We start from the raw sequence: 19,172 nt of genomic DNA, 5'->3' as shown, positions 1-19,172 counted from the left end.
GGGTGGCTCAGTCGTTAAGCGTCTGCCTTCGGCTCAGGTCATGATCCCAGGGTCCTGGGATCGAGTCCCACATCGGGCTCCCTGCTCCGCGGGAAGCCTGCTTCTCCCTCTCCCACTCCCCCTGCTTGTGTTCCTGCTCTCACTATGTCTCTCTCTGTCAAATAAATAAATAAAATCTTAAAAAAAAAAAAAAAAAGAGCCTGTTTCAACAAGATCTCAGGTGATGGAGATAATTTCTCCAACAATTTTCTCCCCTTTATTTTGTTTTTTGGTTTGAAAGGCCTATGGGTCTTACCTTTGGGTCGTCCAATTTTCTTGACTTTTTCCTCATACGCTTACATCTCTTCTTGTGTTTTACTTCCTGGGAGATTCTTCTCTCACCTTCCATCCCTTCTAAGGCATTTTTATTTATTTTTTAAATTTATTTTTTAAAGACTTTATTTATTTGACAGAGATAGAAAGAAAGCACAAGCAGGGGGAGGGGCACAGGGAGAAACAGGCTTCCCCGCTGAGCAGGGAGCCTGACGTGGGGCTCGACCCCAGGCCCCTGGGATCATGACCTGAGCTGAAGGCAGACGCCCAATGCACTGAGCCACCCAGGCGCCCCTCTAATGCATTTTTAAATTCTGCTATTATATTTTTAATTTTCAAGAGACTTGACACTTCCTTTTTACCTCTTTTTTTAAAAATAACACTCTTGATTTCAGTTCAGGTCATGATCTCAGGGTCATGAGATTGAGCCCCCTGCACTGGCTTCTGTGTTCAGCATGGAGTCTGCTTGAGGATTCTCCCTCCCTCTCCCCTCACTGGTCCTCCTGCTCCATCTCTCTCTAAAATATATAAATAAATCTTTATTTAAAAAAAAAAGATTTTCCCTCTCCCCTCTGCCCCTCCCCCCACTTGCTTGCTTTCTCTTTCTCTCTCTATAACTAACTAACATTCTTTTCCTGTTTCATGGGTGAATATCTTCGGAGGGTTGTTCCCTCACTCCTTTCTCCTGTGTCTTGGAACCTCTGTTTTTGGTTTGTTGGTTTAGGTCAACTGTTGGCGCCTTTGGCTGTTCCAGCTGAGTACCACACAGCGAAGCTACTAGAAATAGTACATGCGGGCAGGGCTTGTGGACAGGGGGCGGGGGGGGAGGGGAGGGCCTCATGGCGGGGCGGTGGGGTGGGAGACTGGGCAGAGAAGGGGGAATCACCAACCTTAGGATCTCTCAGTCTTCTCTCTTCAGTCAGTTCCCCAGTGACAGGCTGAATAACATCTTGCCTCGGGGGCAGGTGGATGGAGAATAAGCCAGCTGTTAGCCAGGGAGGGGGCAGAGGGTCTCTCTATTAACCACTGCCTTATTGCAGTCTTTGGCTGGGCTTGGGGTCCCCAGTACCAAATCCTTCTAGTTCACCCTTGGCCAGCAGTAAACCTGGGTCTACTAGGGTCTACCAGGGTCAGGGAAGGGCCGTGTGGGCTGCGAGGAGGGACCTGGGGATCTAACTTCTTCCCACCAATACTATTTTCATACCCATCCTAACTTCCGTATTAGGGACACCTGGCCCCTCCAAGTTCTGAGAATTTGGTGGGTTCTGCAAAGCAAATGGGCTTGTTCATGGCTGGCTTTCTCCCTTGGAGACATTTTGGGGAGCTAGGGAAGCTGACACTGAACGAGGTATACTCTTCTGTCTCCCAGTTTCCAGACCTCTCCTCTCTGCCGCCATCCCTCTCCTCTCTACGGCTTTGTAACTTATGCCATTTCATTCTTTCAGGTCATCCTAAAGGGGCTTGGGGGGGCGCAGAGGAAATACAAATGTGTCCAGTCCACTGTATTGAACCACAAGTCCCTGTCCATTTTACAAGCATTTTCACACCTGTGCATAGAAGTTCATACAATTCATTTTGATTATTTGCATGTATACTTAAATTTTTTTCTAAGCATAAATGGCCTTGTTTTTCCATTTAACATGAGGTTTGTGAGTTCTACCACACAGAGATCGAGCTCATTCCTTTCACCATGGCTTAGGGAGTGCTCCCGCGAACAACAGACTGCATTCTTTTCCATCCATTTCTCTATCGACGCATCTCAGAAACACAAGCGACTGTGGTCTTTGGACCAACACACTGGCTCAATGCAAATTCTAATCTTTATTGTTACAATTCTGAAGCATAACTTGTCACAGGGAAACAGTCAGTCTTTTTACCATCTGCCAGTGGCAAGGGCAAAAAGCCTAATGGTGGGGGCCTGAGAGCCCAGAGAGAAGGCCCTTCCAGGACCAGGTGTGAGGGACAGTGGGAGAGTGGGAGGATGGACAGATGTGGACACCAATACACACACACACTCTCTCTCTCTCAGTCTCTGTCTTCAGGGAAGGGTTTTCCAGAAGCATCTGCTCACACTCTGAATTAATTATTTTTCATGCCAAACCGAACTTACTGAAGAGAAGTGAATTAAAGGCTTAGGGGAGCCTTGAATGCAGCTGAACGCTGCTCTTTAATGAGTGAATTCATGGTATCCACCAGAGCCCCTCCTGGCTCCATAAGCTGGGGAGAGGCTGAGCAGAACCTGGGGAGGCTGTCACAGGGGTTCCAAGAAACCCAAGCAAGGGCCAGGTTTTGACAACAGCTCCTGAGCCAGTCTCGAGCAAGGGGAGGATGCTGCTCCGGCTTTCAGAGCCCTCGGCAGAGGGAAGGGTGGACGAGCTACTCATCCCGCACATTCTAGGACCCACTGCTTATCTCTAGGGGCCAAGCTCAGCTTTGAAGGGCAATGTTCAGGGTTGGGTTCTTCTTCCATTAATCCAAATATGGAGAAAGCCCAAGCCAGTGCCCTCCAAAACTGCAGTGCATATGGGAGTGCCCCATAATGTGGGTCTGCAGGCCTTTCTGGCCCAACCCAAGACAAGAGCAAACTTAAAATGAACATGGAGGTGGACTGGGGGAGGGTGCGGGGGAAGGACAATAAATAAAGGTCATGGCTGAGTGGGATGGCTGTGGTGGGGGGTGGAGGGAGGGCTCCCAGGAGAGAAGGGGCAGAAAGGCACTGAGTGGGGGGAAGGAGACTCAGCCCCCCAAACACTGGTTTGTTGAGTCAGAGGTCACATCCAACCAGCTGAGGGCTCCAGATTGCTTGCTCACCAGACCCTCCCAGTTTTCTTTCTCTCTCAAACTCTTCCACTGGAAAGTCTGCTCCATGCACCAAACGTGTCTCTGCCAGGGCAGGCAAACGGGGCCTTAGGAGGCCGTGTCAGCAGCGGGGAATTGCCCAGGTGTGCCTTTTGCCTTTAGGGGATAGGAAAAAAAAATGCCACTATAGGGTGAGCAGAGGCGGGGTCCCTCCCCAGCGACAGCCTGAACTTTGGGAATGGTGTGGGAATAGAAAACTTCCCTCAGCTTGTTTCATAAGCCCTGGGACCCCTTCTATGCACTGGGCCACATGGCCTCTCCTGTTACCGGATATTTGCTGAAGACCTACTTAGGGTTGGCACTCCACAAGAATGTTGCACTTCACCCTCCCCCCAACCCACAAGGAACACAGTGTGGTCCCCACTTTAGCAATAATGGAACTGGGTGCAGAGACATCAAATATTAGGTTGAGTCATATTGATGCCAGTATCTGACTATTTTTGATCTATAAAAAGGCAATTTCACATGGTTGAATCTGATGGTTTGCCCAAGTTCACATGTCTGTGGGTGGCAGGGCTGGGATTAAAACATGGTTGATTCCAAACTGTCCCGAGGGGGATTTCAGGAAGCCAGAAGTGGGGGAGAGGATCCACTCCACATACACGGCCACAGGGCCTCCCTCTCCCAGAGACCTGCTCACCCGTGGCCTCTCAAATGCTCTGCCCTGCAGCTTCTTGGCACCATCGAGGCAGGAGAAAGGGGAGGAGGGAAGACAAAGAGTGGGTAAGAGCTCCCACAAGGCTTCCCCGTGGGGGGGCTGCCAGCACACATAGCCTACTGGTGGGGGGTGGGGGTCAGCTGCTGTGCTGATCCATGCATGCACCGCATGCCCACAGGCCCTCGCCCAGAGATGCCAAGTCCAGCTGGGGCTTCTTTCTTGAAGGAGACTGGGGGCAGAACTGAGGTCCTTCACCCTGCCCACCCCCATTGCATGATGCTCCCAAGTTGGCCAGGTAGGGACAGTGGGCACAGCAGGGTGGAGCTTGGGTTCTTGCCCTTGGTTTCCACACCCATCAAAAGGGGATAAGAAGCCTCCCATCTACTGCTCCAATAGAACGCAGGTGGCCCTCAGAGGTGCGAGGGCAGGCGAGGCTCCATGCAGCCAGCTGCAGTGGTCCTGGATTCTCCCGCTGATTCAGGTCTGGGCTGTTCTGGGTGAGTTGATGCGGCTTCTTCAGCCACATGGTAGGTGGTGGTAGGTACGTGACCTTTCTGAAGGCCAAGGACTGTCTCCTACCTGCTCGGGCTGAGCACACAGTTGGGCTTGGTGAGGACCGGGTGGCCTGGTGCAGTAGGTACTCTTGAAACAGGAGTTACTAAGGCTACTGGAGATGGGATGCTTTGAAAGATGACACGTTTCACAAAGCAGAGGTTGGTAAGAACCATCATTATGATTACTAAGAATGGATGGGGTGGTTCCCATGATTATCTGGGGTCCCTCTCTCTATTCATTGCAGGCAGGGGTGGGGTCTGGCTCACATCGGATCCCCCAGTGCCCGGCACAGCACTCAGTAAACAGAATTGCAAACATCACTAGCACTCTCCAGTTTGGGCGGATTGAGTGAGGGAAGAGGACCATGGGGAAGCAGAAGAGGGAGAGGTGGGTGGGTTAGAAGGGCAGCTTGGTACTCACTGGGGCTCTTTGGGTCTTGCCAGGGTGGGGTGCCCGGCTGCGGGTCTGCAGAGCTGGTCCTGGTCTCACTGGCCAGGCTGTTCTGGCTCCCCAAGAGGTGGCTGGGCCGGCGGGTGGGGCCCATCTTGGGGGACTCCATGCTGCCACCTGCAAGAGACCATGTGTGGGCTCTTTGGACCTTGAACTGAGACAAGGATGATCTCAGCCTGATAAGGAGCTGATCTAAAATCTTCTCATTTGGGGGGCGTCTGGGTGGCTCAGTTGAGCGTCTGACTCTTGATCTCAGCTCAGGTCTCGATCTCACGGTCTTGAGTTCGAGCCTCGTGTTGGGCTCCACACTGAGCATGGTCTACTTAAAAATAAACAGATAGCGGGGTGCCTGGGTGGCTCAGTCGTTAAGCGTCTGCCTTTGGCTCAGGTCATGATCCAGGGGTCCTGGGATCAAGCCCTGCATCGGGCTTCCTGCTCCGCGGGAAGCCTGCTTCTCCTTCTCCCACTCCCCCTGCTTGCATTCCCTCTCTCGCTGTGTCTCTCTGTCAAATAAATAAATAAAATCTAAAAATAAATAAATCAATAAATTGAAAAAAAAAATAAACAGATAAGAAAATAAAATCTTCTCACTTGGAACTGTAGTAGGTATCTACGGGATTGTCTGCTCAGAGCCCCTCACCTGCTGCCCCCACATGGCTGCCATGTTCTCAAGAGATCCTACCCTCTGAGCAATGCTCACTGGTCCAGGATATATGAAGGTCACTGCATAGGCCTTCAAGTCAGTTCAGTAAAGAACAAGTCACCAACATGAAAACCATCAACGAGGAGGGGTTTTTCCTGCCTTCATAGAATGAGGGAGAAGGGTGTATATCTCCATTAACCCAATGAAATTTTTAAAAATGTTTATTTAGGTAGTCTCTACGCCAATGTGGGGCTTGAACTTGACCCTGAGATCAGCAGTCACATGCTCTACGGACTGAGCCAGCCAGGTGCCCCAATGTGTTTTTTTTTTTTAAGATTTTATTTATTTGTGAGAGAGAGCACGAGTAAGTGAGAGAGAGCACAAGTGTAGGGGGGAGGGGTGGAGGGAGAGGGAGAAGCCGACTCCCCAATGAGCACGGAGCCTGACAAGGGGCTCGATCCCAGGAGCCTGAGATCATGAGCCAAAGGCAGACGCCCCCCCAGGTGAGCCCTGACTGGGGTTGACTGAGCCCCCAGGTGCCCCCCCATGGGGTTATTTTTAAAAGATTTTAGTTATTTATTTGAGAGAGAAAGAATGAGAGAGAGAGAGAGAGCACATGAAAGGGGGGAGGGTCAGAGGGAGCAGCAGACTCCCCGCCCAGCAGGGAGCCTAATGCGGACTCGATCCCGGGACTCCAGGATCATGACCTGAGCCGAAGGCAGACGCTTAACCAACTGAGCCCCTCAGGCACCCTCCCAATGGGGTTATTAATTGCTGCCTTTATTAACTAAGGAATCTTTCCTCATGTATAGCTGTTACTGAGCCAAGCCGAGCCAAGAGTGCAGAGGCGGGGCCTGAAATACTGGCTCCATCTTTTCCTATCTCCCACACCCCCCTGGTCATAGCTGAGAGCTGGTGTGAGGGAGGGTTCAAGAGCTCTGTGGGGAGCAGGGGGGCATGTAAAAGCTGCCCTGGAAACCAAGGCAGGCAGGTGAGTTTCCTTTATACTTTTCTAAGAATCCTTAGGCTGAGAGGCCTAACAGATCATCTAGTCCAGAAACCCGTGTCATGTCCTGCGTGGTCTCCACCTACTGATACTGACCACTTGGAAAACTGTGCTGAGAAGGATTCTGAGGCCACGTCAGGCTCTGTGGGAGAGTACTGCGATCAGCTTGTAATGTCTGCCATGGGCACAGGAGTGGGAGCGGAAGTACGTGTGCCAGGCAGTTGCCATCTCTGATCTAGCCTGAACTGCCATCCCCACCGGGAATTCCTTCCGTGTCAGCTCCGGCAGATCACCCCGCCTTGGTCCCAGAACAGCACCCCGAGGTATGTCCTTCCAGTCCGGGATAGTTATTATAAAGCTCTCTGCTTATGCACTAAAATCAGCCTCCCTGAAATGTTTTTCAAATACCCCAGTTCTAACCTCTGGAGTAACTCTGAATGATTTGGTCCTTTTCCCAGGAAGGCCCTTTGTGTGTTTAAAGGAAAGAAAAATGTGCCCCCAGGCCTTCTCTGCACCAGCCTCCAGGTCCCGTTAACTCTCATCCATAAGACAAGGTCACAGAGGAGAGCTCAAACTCTAAGACACTTTGGGGACCACCTGCTCCATCCCATCTGTGCTAAATAGAGGGAAAGAGAGGCCCAAGAGGTCAAGGTATGTATTCAGGGCCCCACCATGGTTTCACGGAAGAGCTGAGCAAGCCCAAGGAACTTCCTACCTGATGTTCACAGTTCTCATCATTCACAAGACAAAATCTCATCCAGGGGATGCTCACAGGGAGCCTCAGGAGGAATTCCAGGTGTGCAGGCAGGTGCGCTAGATCTGCCCTCCCCCCTCCACCCCTGCACATCCATCTGGGCCTCCTTTCTGTCCCACTCTGCAGTGGTGCTAATGCTTAGCACCCCTCCCCCTCCCGTCAACACCAGCTGGGGAGCCATGATTGGAGGAAGCAGCCACGCCATCTGCACGGGGTGTGGGGGGGGCGGGCCCTTCGGGAACAAGCAGCATCCTTGCTCTGCTTACCTGCCTCCCCATAGGGCTTGGCACCTTTGGGCTCCCTGACCCCCGTCAGAAGAAGCCTGTCCTCCAGGCTAGAGGAGCTGAGATCCGAGTCACTGTCACTGTCACTGGAAACCACTGGAAAGAAAAGACACCAGCACCGGAGGTTACCCCTACCGGTCACTACCAGCAGGCATGTGGGATAGAGGGGCTGGGGCAGGCCTCCCCTCTGCCGGGACAAAGCGGCTGATTATCCCCTTGGGTGCAGGACAACTGCTCTGAGGCTGGCACCTGGCAATGCTCAGGGTGCGAGGCAATGCCGTTTTACCTTGGAACAAGGCACATCACAGGTACAAAATTTCCGGTCCTCGCCAACCCTTATAAAGCACTCCAGGCACTTGACACGTACTAGCTCGCTGAAGCTTCAGAACAGCCCTGGCAGACAGGGTTGCGCTCATTTTACAGGTGAGGAAGCCAAGGCACTTGCCCGAGGTGGTAAGTGGGAGGGCTGGGGGTACCCACCGCGGCAGACTGGCTCTACACCCCGTGTCTGCAACCACTCTGATTTTACTGGAAGAAACGAACTGGGAGTCGGCAGGCCTGGGCGCTCATCCCAGTTCATCCAGTCATGTGCAGTGGGGCCTTGTGAATGCAGATGGGAGCCAGACTGATGGGGTTGGAGTCCCAGGAGAGGGGAGGACAGGGAGCTCTCCTGGTGAACACCCGCTGTGGTAGAAACCTTCTTTTCTGGACTAAACGGGACCTATATTTGGCTGGTGGGTCAACAGTGGGAGTCATAACACAGGATATATTCATAGATTAAACATTCTGTTTTAACTGTCAGCATAGAAATGTACATCCATTCACCCATGTTTTCATGGAGGGCTTGGGTGTTGCTTGAGATCAGGCCCACAGGGTCTTTCATGTCTAAGCTGTGTCCATATTGCCGTGTCTGTGATCCCCAGGGGCAGGGTCTCTAAACTGGAGCACAGCTTAGAGACGCAAGCAAAGTGGGATGAGTGGAGGATCCTTCTCTGCTTTTCCATTTCTTTCTCCTGCTTTTTACAGTTGTCCTGCCCACACCTGATTCAATAGCTTTTTTAAGCAAGTAGCTTCTCTCAAGACTTTCGGAAGTGCTGGTTTTAATGAAAACAACTCTGTCCTTCCTGGCTCTTTTCATCAGTTTACGTAACATTTAATTAAGTGATGTCACTCTAATACCAAGTACGACAGCACAGGACGGTCTGGGATCATGGGTAAGCAGCTCTCACAGGGGACTGATTCGGTGGATGGGGTGTGCGTCCATGTGCCTTGCCGGGGAGTGCAAAGTGCCGGGTCCTGAGGGAGGGGAGGAGCAGTTGGGCACTCTGCCCGGCACGGGGCCAGCCGCCCAGACAGCACTACTACCCATCAGCCCCGTGCCCCAGGGACCCGTGGGGTGGCAGACGAGATCGGAAATCCAATCAATCTATGCCAAGGGTGGCTAAGCTAAGAGGCTTCAAGTGATGGGCCAGGCCCCTCGTGGAGCAGTGTGCAGAGGAGGATCTGGAGCCAGCGTCGGAGCCCTGCAGGAAGGAGAGTCTGGTCAGGTAGGGAAGTCCACTGGGGTACAGGAGCAACAGGGGCAGGACCCAGGCCACGGAGCTTCTACCTCAATCTAGGGCCTTCTGGAAAGCCTTTGTGCCTTCAGCCTGTGTCACCTTTCAGCAAAGGGAGTCACAGGTCACAGAACTTGGCAACCAGAGGGATGGAGCTGGCCATCCGTTCCAGCTCTAGGAGATTCTCCACCCTGTGCTTCCATAGCAGAACGTCTGGTACCACACAGGGCGCTTGGGGAAGAAACCCTGATGACAGCTTGGCTCTTCTCTCTCCCTCAGGCCCACATCCCACCAGCCCCTGCTTAGCTCAAGACCTCAGTGTCTCCAGGCTGGACTCCTTCAATAGCTTCCCACCCGGGCTCCACCTGTGGGCACCTCTCACTGCCCAGAGGGGAATGCTCCAGCTAATACGCAAATCCTAGCCTACCCTTTATTTATTTGAGAGAGCGCGAGCACAAGCTTGGGAGCGGCAGAGGGAGAGGGAGATTCCCCGCTGAGCAAGGAGTCTTGATCCCAGGACCCTGAGATCATGACCTGAGCAGAAGGCAGACAGACGCTGAACCCACTGAGCCACCCAGGCGCCTCCATCCTGCACAATCTTACCCAGGCTTCTCCACACGGCTGGGTTCTTACCAAACTGCTGGTCAGTATCTCCTCCAGCAACTCACTTCCTACTGCCCAGAATGCCCTGCCATGGCTCTTCTCCTGGCTTTTTGTTTATTATTTTTTAAGTAATTTCTACACCCAATGTGGGGCTTGAACTCAACCCCGAGGTCAAGAGCTGCACGCTGTACTGACTGAGCCAGCCAGGTGCCCCTCTCCTGGCTCCTTTTGGACATCTCCTCCAGGGAGCCTTCCCTATCACCTGCACCTGGCTGGCTGATGCCCTATGCATTCTGCTACAGCCACTCTCTGCTTTCAGAGTGTGTGTGTGTGTGTGCCCTTCCCCCAGCAAACTGCCGGGCTCCTGGGGGGCAGGGGCCAAAGCGCACCACGAATGAGGCTGGCGCGCTTCTCCTGCACAGCCTGACCCACGTGGGTGGGGCGACAGTGATGTTAACATGATTGTTCCCAGCTTTTCCTTCCTCTAGCTGCTCAAGGATTTTGCCTTTTCTGCTCTCTTTTCCTCCTGGCCTTCTGGAAAGAGTTCTGCTTTGCCTTTGTGGGCTTTTGTGATGTAGAATCAATAGGAGCTGGGGATTCAGAGGGGCTCAGGTCCATTTGCCCCTTCATAGTATCTGAGAAGTGCAAAGGCCTGATTTATTTTGCAATTGCTTTGCAGGTCCCAGACGGGGTTTCTTTGATCATGAGTCAACTGACTGGACCTCACGGCTGTTGGTTTTATAAGCATTTACGTATTTTGACTCACTTGGTGACTAAGCACCAATCCTGGGGGTCCCCGACAAAGGGAGTGGGAGGTGGGCAGGAGGCAGCGAGCAGCTCCCTGGGTCTCCCCTGGGGCAGCTGCAAAGAAATTAGGGAGGGTGGTGCACCCCCACAGCAGGGGGTCTGGCAGCCTGTTAAGCAGAACAGAGTCCCTGAGGGGAGCTGGGATTGATCTCCAACTGGCTTTCCCATGTCTCCAGCAGAGATGCTTATGCATAATGTAGTCATTCTTTCGTCTCCCCTATGTTCAGTCTTCCTTCTTCCGTCTCCCCTATGTTCAGTCTTCCTTCTTCCTTCCATATGCAGGATCTTCATAATTCTGGGGCCAGAGGGGAGGGGGTCTGGGGCTAAGGGCAGGGGGAGTGGGGGTGGGCGACAGGCAGCTCCCCAGGGCTGAAACAATGCCTGTGTCCTTGGGCGCTACTGTGCAGGTGACTAAGGCTGCAAAATACCAAGAGCTCCAAAGGAGCCGATGGGAGAGGGTGTCCTGGGGACTCAGGTTACGGTGGCAAAAGCTCGTTTATCCTGCTCCTTCCCCCTCCTCTCTAGCCCGTCATCTGTCACCATGCGCAGTGTTGGGTCACGCGGGTCCCAGAGTGACCTTAAATTGCAAGAAGACTGTGCCATGTTGCACTGGGAGAACAGCTTTTGTTGTGAGGAGCAGGTCTTGTCCCAAGCGTCCCAAACTTGGAGGCCAAGTTCTGGCACCATGCTGTCTAGTCCCCACGTGCCTAGGTTGTGCAAGTTCTAGAAAAAAATAAGCCCTCCCCGAGTTAGGCAACTTAGGCGGTTGACTTGTTCTTTATCTCCTTTTACAGACCCCAAATGCCCACAGCCACAGAAAGGGGGAACAGTTCCAGATGACAACTGAGCTCACAAAGGTGTCACAGGGCAGAGAACAAGCCAACCGACAAGACTCACCCCCTTGGCCTGTGCCTCCCTCCCTTGCCCGAGCATCCCTGCTCATTGTGTCTGTGACTCTGAGCTGGGGCCAGGCCTCAGCTTAGAGGTCTTTGTAGTGCAAACCCAATCCCATTCTAATCCACTGTAATAAGCTCTACTTGAAAGAAAGAAGCCGGCAGTGTCCATGCCTGGCCTTGGCGTTTACTGTCAGTGGGGAAGAAACACACCAAGAAGACCCTGCTGAGAATGTCCCTGGGCAGGACCCAGGGCAAACACCATTTTCTCCGGCAGCAATGGAAGAAGTTTTTCTTCTTCCTCCCCCTCCGACTGTCACCATAAAACCCACATCTTGGCTAATTTGCCATTCGATTGCCAATTGCCACCTTTCTTGTCACCCAGCAGCTGTGATCGTGAATCTTCCAGGTCTATTAAAGAAGCTTTGAGGCTCATCAATCTTTTGGCCCTTGCTCTTCCATCCTCAACAAAACACTGTGTGTGTCTGAAGGCTGATTTCTCCCTTCTAATTCCCCCCAAGACAGTCTAGGATGGCTTGGTGATGAGTGCTTGTATTCAGCCCACGCCTGATTTTACAGATCGAAGATGGGAAAACACTAGGGAGAAGACTGTCCCACTCATCTTCCCAAGGAGGAGGAGGAGTCACCAAATGGACTCACCTGGGCTCTGCCAGGAGGCAGGGAGGAGGGAGCGCCTCCCCCACCCCAGCGGCCTGAGACCCGGGACCCTTTGCTTGGGGACCTGGCATCCCTGAGACTTTCCCATCATGTCCCAGAAGGGCTGCCCCACTCTGCTCAGCTCTCCTCCTCAGCAGCGGCTAGCCCCAGCGCCAGCCATGCCCACTTCTCTGGGGATAGGCCAGCTTTTCTTTTTTTTTTTTCCCCTGGCTCACTCTTAGATGGGTTTGCAATTTGACTGTCACCATGGAAACTCAAGAGTTTTGGTACATGAAGGTGGGGGGAAGTCTTCCCTTTTGGAAAGTCTCTCCTGACTGCCTCAAAGGACACATGTAGCAGCTGCCGTCCTGTGAAGACACCTTGCCTGGGATGGTCCAGGTGACAGGCAGGATGCTGGCCACTTGACCTCACAGCACTGCATTGGGATTCGGGGGGACCTAGCTCCTGGCTCTTCTCTGCCACCACCTGTCTTTGTGACCCTGGGCATCTCTCAGGGCTTTATCACACACAGAGAGACCAATCTGGACAGCTACTCGGTCTGAACCCTAGGATTCAACCTCAGGTTGGCTCTGTTTCATCAGCGGAGAGTGCCCGGGGTCCCTCTCTGGCTGAGAGGTGGGGAGATGTGACTTCTGGGCCACAACATCCGCCTGCTGGCGCAAGGACAGCCCGTGAGCCTGGGAGGCTTCCAAAGCCCCCAGAAACGATGGGAATTAGAGAGGAAGAGAGATATTTTCAGCAAACATTCTGCCAAGGCAAGGCAGATGGTGGAAAATTTTGCATACTAAAACCAAAATAAATTTTTTTTTAATGTAAAGGGAAGATGATAAAGCCCCAGGGAATGCATAGACATCCCCAATTAGCCTTACCCTGCCTACCAGGCTGCAGAGGGCAGTGGCAGAACTGTCCCCACTGGGACAGGTGAGGGCTGTCTCACCTGCAGAGAGGGCCAGGCCTGCAGCCTGAAATCCCACTGAGACGCCTCCCAAGTCTGGGGCTCTGTTTGATGGTTGCAGGGGGGAGGTATGGGGTGGTGAAGGGGCACTGGCTCTGCTGGATCCTTTTCTGGGTTGTTGTGAGCATCCTCGAGGTAACTCAGGTGGTGCCTGGCACATGGGAGGAGCTTTTTCCTTGAGGGGCTCCTCCTGAACTCATGGCCCACACCACGAGGTGCAGGGCTGGCTTCTGGGGTCACAGCATTTGGTGCCAGGGCCAACCTCACAGGGGCAGGCTTGCCTTCTCTGGGGGGCGTGGATAACTAGGTTGTGCTGGAGGCACGAGATGGCTTCAGGGGCCATTTGCAGGCTGAGCTGGGATTTGAGCTGAGGTCTAGCTCCTGCTGAGACCTCTGCTCTTTCCTCCCCTCCCAGCAGGCAGGGCACCCGGCAGTCTGGCCTCGTCCTCCCCTCTGAGCTCTGCTCCCTCGGAGTCTTCCCCTCCAGGCGGGCCAGTTCCTCCCCAGTCTCCCCAACACACCCTTTCTGGGTTTCTCTCCAGGCCTTTCCCGCCAGAGGCAGGCGCTGCAATGTGAGAGACTTCTAGCTCCCTCCCCACATCCGGGGTCTGGCCCTGGCTCTGCCTTGGACACTCCTGGGCAGAGACCTTCATCTCCCCGAGCCTCAATCTGCTCATATGTGAAACACAGACAGGAGCAACCCCCAGGCAATAAGATCAAGTAGTACAAAAGGCACTGCAAGTTCAAAATGCTATGCAGAGGGGTGCCTGGGTGGCTCAGTCGTTAAGCGTCTGCCTTCGGCTCAGGTCATGATCCCAGGGTCCTGGGATGGAGCCCCGCATCGGGCTCCCTGCTCTGCGGGAAGCCTGCTTCTCCCTCTCCCACTCCCCCTGCTTGTGTTCCCTCTCTCGCTGTGTCTCTGTCAAATAAATAAATAAAATCTTAAAAAAAAAAAATGCTATGCAGGCCTGTAAATATTTTTAAAAATTCGATTCCAGTTCATCCTCCAGGAACCCATCTAAATTGTGCCTCTACCAAAAAGTGTCTCCAGCCTCGGGGGAGTGATGGGAGACAGGCCCTTCCTCGATCTCCCCATGACTGCTGGGGCAGCTCTTCTGGCCCCTCACACACCACCAGGCATTGCATTTCTTTTCCTATGAATGCCTGCCTTGATTTCCCCAGCTGTCCCAGGAACCACTTGAGGGCGGGGCCCTGTCTCAATCTGCATCTGGTTCCTTTCCTTGGCCCCCAGCACTGAGCTTTGGGTCAAGCAGGCACTCAGGAAATACCTGCTTTCTGGAAATATCTCCCCAGGAGAGGACACAGCAGTGAACAGAGACAGCTGGACTGGACGGTGGTCAGCAAGGGGGTGGCGAGCCAGCTCCATCTCCAGAAGGGGTGGACCCAGCAGGCGCCTCCTCGTGGCCTCCTCCCCCTTGCAGGACACTCAAGTGGGACAAGTCAGGCTGCTGGTGGCCTCAGCCTGAGCCAGAGACAGATGGGGGGAGGGGCGGTCAGAGGCTGGTTGTCACAGATATGGGGTGGGTGGTCCCTGGGCAGGAAGTAGTGGGGGGGGGGCTGATGCACTGTTCACACAGAACCTGCTCTTCTTTCAAATCCAAGGCCAGACCAGAGGAACAGGTTCTTCCTTTGTTTGGGAAACTCCTTCCAAGGCCTGAACAAGGAGATGGGTGGCCTCAAGGCTAGGGGAACCTGTCCTCATAGGGATGGATCCTGGGAAGCCTGAGAGGGGCAGAGCCTGCCTCCCTCCTTCCTGGACCCCGGAGTCAGGAGATCTGGGTGACCTTTGCTTGCCAACCGCCTGATAGTCCTGAGCTTTATTTCCTCAATGGTGAGGTGGAGATATCACAGGACAACCTCAGAAGGGCGGGGTGACCATGTGGCACCCAGGGGGGCCTTCTTCCTTGGTCTCCCTTTCGGGCGGCCACCAAGGACATCAGCAGGGACAGCACAGACCAGGTTGGGAATTCAGAGTTTGGGGAGTGGAGTTTCCTGTGCTTGTTCACTCCTTCACCACTGATTTAATTAACTCCTTCCTTTGGGCTCACAGACAGGAGGCGCTGGATAATGAAGACGAATCCTCAAATCAATAGTGATGTGGTCGCCAGCATTGAAATCCTGTAGTCCTGCCCTTGCTGGAGGAGCTCCAGATAGAACAGGAGGTGGATGGATGTAAGATAAGAACAGCTTCCTCCAGAGAAAACGTGATACTCTCAAGGGGAGGCAGAGAATGTTCAGGGAGAAGGGAAGTCAGGGAGGGCTTCTTGGAAGAGGTGGAATTTAAAAACGGGCACAATTTAGACAGAAACGCTGGGATAGAAATTCTGGGGCCAGTGTGTGTCTTGCATTCCTGATAGAGAACAGGAAGGGCAAAGGCCAGGTGGTGGGCTTCTCTGGGGCCCGACAGCCCCGCTGGCTCAAAAGGAAGGCTCCAGGCTCAGGCACTGAGGGGATGAGGTATGCTTGGGTGTGCTCTGCACTATTTCTCTCTGGCAAGTTATTGCTGATTTATAGCAGAGATGAAACAAAGTGAGTGAACATCTCCTGCCTTTGCTGGGATGCAAAATGTGCCTTGGTTCTGTCATTGACCATAGCTCTCGCTCCTTTGATCTCATAGCTCTCTCTCTCCTTCTGTCTCTGTGGGTCTCTGGGCCTTCGTCTTTCGTGTCTTTGTGCCTCTTTTTTTGCCGATATTTAAAAAAAATCTCTTGCCTTTGCTTCCCTCGTCTTTCTTTCCTGTCTTGTGTATCTTGTGTGCCTTTGTGTTCTGGGTCTTCCTGGGGTTTTCTCTTGGTTCCTCTTTCTGTTTTTGGTCAGGTTCTCTCTCTCCAATCTTACCTCTCAGCATCTCTCTCCTTCCCAGGCCTCTCTGTCCCATTCCCTCAGGGTCAGCCTTCCTGGCTTCTGGGTTCATACCTGCCGTTCCCCCACCTGGGCAGAGGCTCAGGGCCATGGGGTCTGTGCTCAGAACCTGGATGTGGGGGATGGGCTGCCAGGTCTACCTGAACCCCAGGTGGACCCAGAGGCAAGTGAGGCCGGAGAGGCCTGGCCCCCCTGTCCTGTATGGAGATCTGGGCAGACGGACTCTCCTATCCTTGCTGTGGCTCCGGGGCCAGCAGTGGGGAGTGAGCTCAGCCTATGTGCCAGGCCGGCCTTCACCTATGACAAACGGGGGGCCGCAGGAGAGAGCTGAGGAGCTGAGCAGAGCTGGCACTGCTATCTCCTTGGGCTTTACTGGCGTTGGACAGGGCAGGCAGGCCCGGGTTTATTCACTTCACCCAGGCCCCTAGAGGCTGAGAAATCTAGAGTGGGCAGAACAGAGTTGTAGGTTTCCACAGTGAGACGGGTGAGCGGCTAGAGAGGGTGTGCTTCACGGCACAGAGTGGAGCCCGGCCCTGGCCCGGCTCCTGCTGAGAGTTCTGCACACACAATTAACTGAAGCCAGAGGCTGGCTCGGGGGGCTGGACCCTGCTTCCCGGTGTTGGCTCAGATGGGGTGGGAGTGGGGACAAGGAGGCCCAACACCTTGCCTTGCAGCTGGAATCATCCAATCAACTGAGGCTGTCAGTGGGCTTAAACCAATGAGAATGGACAGCCATGCCCCTGACCTCTGTGGTGTGGCTAACGACGGCCTTCTGCTCTTGGGAAATCAATCCCCAAGCCAAGGAGGATGCCCAGGACTGCAGGGGGTGCTGCTGGGGCAGGGGTGGGGCGCAGCAGTGGGGGCGACACAGCTCTCTGAAGCTTCAGGCTTCTGTTCTGGGGATGCCCCCCTCCCCCTTCCCACACACTGGCATCGGGCTAGCGTTTGGCTTCATCAAGGGCTCCGAAGGTCAGGACAAATTAGTATGCATGGGTTTCTCTTTCAAAACACAGCCGCACAAGACTTCTCTGAGATTTAGGGAAAGGGCAGTTTCCTGAACGCCAAGGGGCTCTTTCTGTCCACACGGAGATTATGACGCAAGTTATCCGACCTCTTGGCGCCCCACTTTAACATGGGACCACAGACGTACACTGCTCACCCTGCCCGGGTCGTCAGGGGACGCCATGAAACAGGGAACGCACCGCGCCTGGCACAGCCTGCAGCGAGCAACCATGCAAGCCTCGGCAGCGACCATCCTTGATTTTATCCGGCCACTCGGCACGGAGGCCGCCTCGTTCACCTGCACAGACCTACAAGCCAACGGTCCCCAGGCCTTCAGGGCGTGCAGGAATGACGGCCACACGAGAAGACTGCCAACTGACTGGCGGCGGGGGTTTGCCCCGGTACGGCCCACAGGGGCTCCGGCAACTGAGCGCCATCCCCACCTGCGGAGAAGGCAGCCATTCAGTTCCCCAAATGGCTGGTGGGAGCCCCAGACAGCAGACCTACCCCATGCACACCTGAGTCAGGAGCTTCCAGGGTACTGCGACGGACCCGCACCACCTTCTCAGACGTTGGAAGATGGCGTCTCCCACCCTCCTCTCTAAACCTTCCCGGCTCCTGCGCGCGCCTGCGTGCGTGCTTGCGGGCGCGCGCGCACAGCGGGCAGGGCCAGTGCTCAGATGGAGCTGGTCTCTGCAGCAGGGGCAGCCTCCGTGTATGATCTGTGAGTTACTTCACCACCTGCCAGAAATTTCTCCAGAAAGTTCCCTTCCCTTGGATTTGGAACTGTAAGATATGAAAGCTGGAAGAGAACAGACTCTGTCCCGGCCCCCTCATCTCCATCCTACTCCTGGGGCAACCAGAGCCCAGAGAAGAAGAAGGACGTCCAAAAACTAGTTTCCCTAGCCTGGGGTCAGGATCGGGAGTGGAGAGGCACAGATGTGACACGGTCAGGCTCTGCCTTCCACTGGTCAGCCGGCAGGGTCAGTGGGTGAGGTGGGCTGGACGTGATATTTATTTTGATATATTTATCATGATATATCTGGATATGAGTATTTATTTCCGCAGAGAAGTATGCCTACTTTTGTTGCAACAGATGTTCCTGTTGGTCTAATCCCTAGTCTCTCTCTCTTTTCACAGGGATGTGGAAACAAGAACTATTTCATTTTCTTCTTAATAACCCTGTAAGGGTGACGATCAGAGTGGCAAGAGGCAACAGGGAAGGGTGGGGACTGGGGCAAACCTGAGACTGTGTGCCCAGTGTGAAGAGGGAAGCTGCTACTTAGCCTGTTCAATTTGTCCAGGGAGGGGGCAGTATTGGCAGACTTTCTGATGTTCAAAAAAGCAGCCAGAATTCCATCTTTTTAAGAATTCTCCACATTTAAAAAAAAGTTGTCGGTGAACTTAAAGCACTGAGCCAGATCGAGTTGCAACCTCTAACACGGGCAAATGTCCAACCATCGGAGGACAGATGGAATCCCGCTTCGCAACATGGAAGCCCTCCTGCTCTGCCATCCTCTGCTTCCTTCTCCAAGCCTCCGCCAGCCTGGCCCCCTGCACATAACACACCCTCCCAGCTGCTCAGAAGGCTGAAGGGAGTTCATGTGCCACGTCCGGGCCAACGTGACAGAAATGGCAAGTCCAGAGTCTGGCCGGGGACACACTGGGGGGTGAGTAGGGAGTGGGAGAGGGCAGCTGAGCGCTCTGAGGAGCTTCCAAAACGCTAATTTCTTAGGAACAGAGAAAGAAGGAAGGTGGCATAGCAACAGCTGGCTCTGGGCAGTGAGCAATCCTGTATGAAAATAAAACATTTTACAATCCACAACCGTGGCTCATTAAGAATGAATGGATCTACGGGTATAAATAGCACGCTGCGTTAAGAAGTCAGGAAACAGCATATGGGTTTGATGGAAAAACGGCTGCCACTGAACTGCTGATTAGCTCTGTCGGCTGCAGCTCTGCACTAACGAGACAGAGGTCTGTGGTTCCAAGCTTTCGTGGCCCATGTGGATTTCTCCATCTTGGGCCATAGCATGAATCCCCATCTCCCCAGGTCCCTGATCACAATATGGGGGCAAACTCTGGACACACGGGAACAAGTCTATATTGAATTTCCCTCAGTTTCTAAAGCATAGTATCCTCACTATAATAGTCAGCCTTTGCTTGAATGCTCCCAGTGACAGGGAACTCACTACCATATCAGATACAAAACATCCAATTCTGTGGCTACTGAACAAGAGATACAAAGTTCCCCTTTTCTGTCCCAGCCCTGCT

The 19,172-nt window shown here is 53.6% G+C and overlaps 1 protein-coding gene and 1 long non-coding RNA gene across 4 annotated transcripts in view; one reads left to right on the top strand and one right to left on the bottom strand.

Moving 5' to 3' along the window:
- Nucleotides 1-13,966, top strand: part of LOC145717467 (uncharacterized) — an 18,313-nt gene extending 4,347 nt beyond the window's left edge. For 2 of the 3 annotated variants that reach the window (XR_014140703.1, XR_014140702.1), the window contains 5 exons: nucleotides 6,495-6,806; nucleotides 6,942-7,134; nucleotides 7,518-7,944; nucleotides 8,548-8,735; nucleotides 11,282-13,966. This is a non-coding gene — a long non-coding RNA (uncharacterized LOC145717467). Of the gene's footprint in view, nucleotides 1-6,494; nucleotides 6,807-6,941; nucleotides 7,135-7,517; nucleotides 7,945-8,547; nucleotides 9,069-11,281 lie in introns of all 3 variants that reach the window. The other variant, XR_014140704.1, reaches the window with a different exon arrangement.
- On the bottom strand, nucleotides 3,275-17,627 carry LOC145717466 (uncharacterized). Its single transcript, XM_081806143.1, has 4 exons — nucleotides 17,417-17,627; nucleotides 7,504-7,617; nucleotides 4,805-4,951; nucleotides 3,275-4,417 (listed from the first exon to the last, which is right to left on the bottom strand). Exons 3-4 carry the CDS (start codon nucleotides 4,941-4,943, stop codon nucleotides 4,185-4,187), a joined length of 372 nt encoding a protein of 123 aa, XP_081662269.1. The 5' UTR covers nucleotides 4,944-4,951; nucleotides 7,504-7,617; nucleotides 17,417-17,627; the 3' UTR covers nucleotides 3,275-4,184.
- Nucleotides 17,628-19,172: the final 1,545 nt, after the last annotated feature.

Source organism: Leptonychotes weddellii, chromosome 15 (assembly GCF_054177405.1).
Source record: "Leptonychotes weddellii isolate Sample4059 chromosome 15, ASM5417740v2, whole genome shotgun sequence".
In the NCBI taxonomy this organism is placed as follows: Eukaryota; Metazoa; Chordata; class Mammalia; order Carnivora; family Phocidae; genus Leptonychotes; species Leptonychotes weddellii.
Note: the sequence above shows the minus strand (reverse complement) of the source record. Positions and strands in the feature narration are given on the sequence as shown.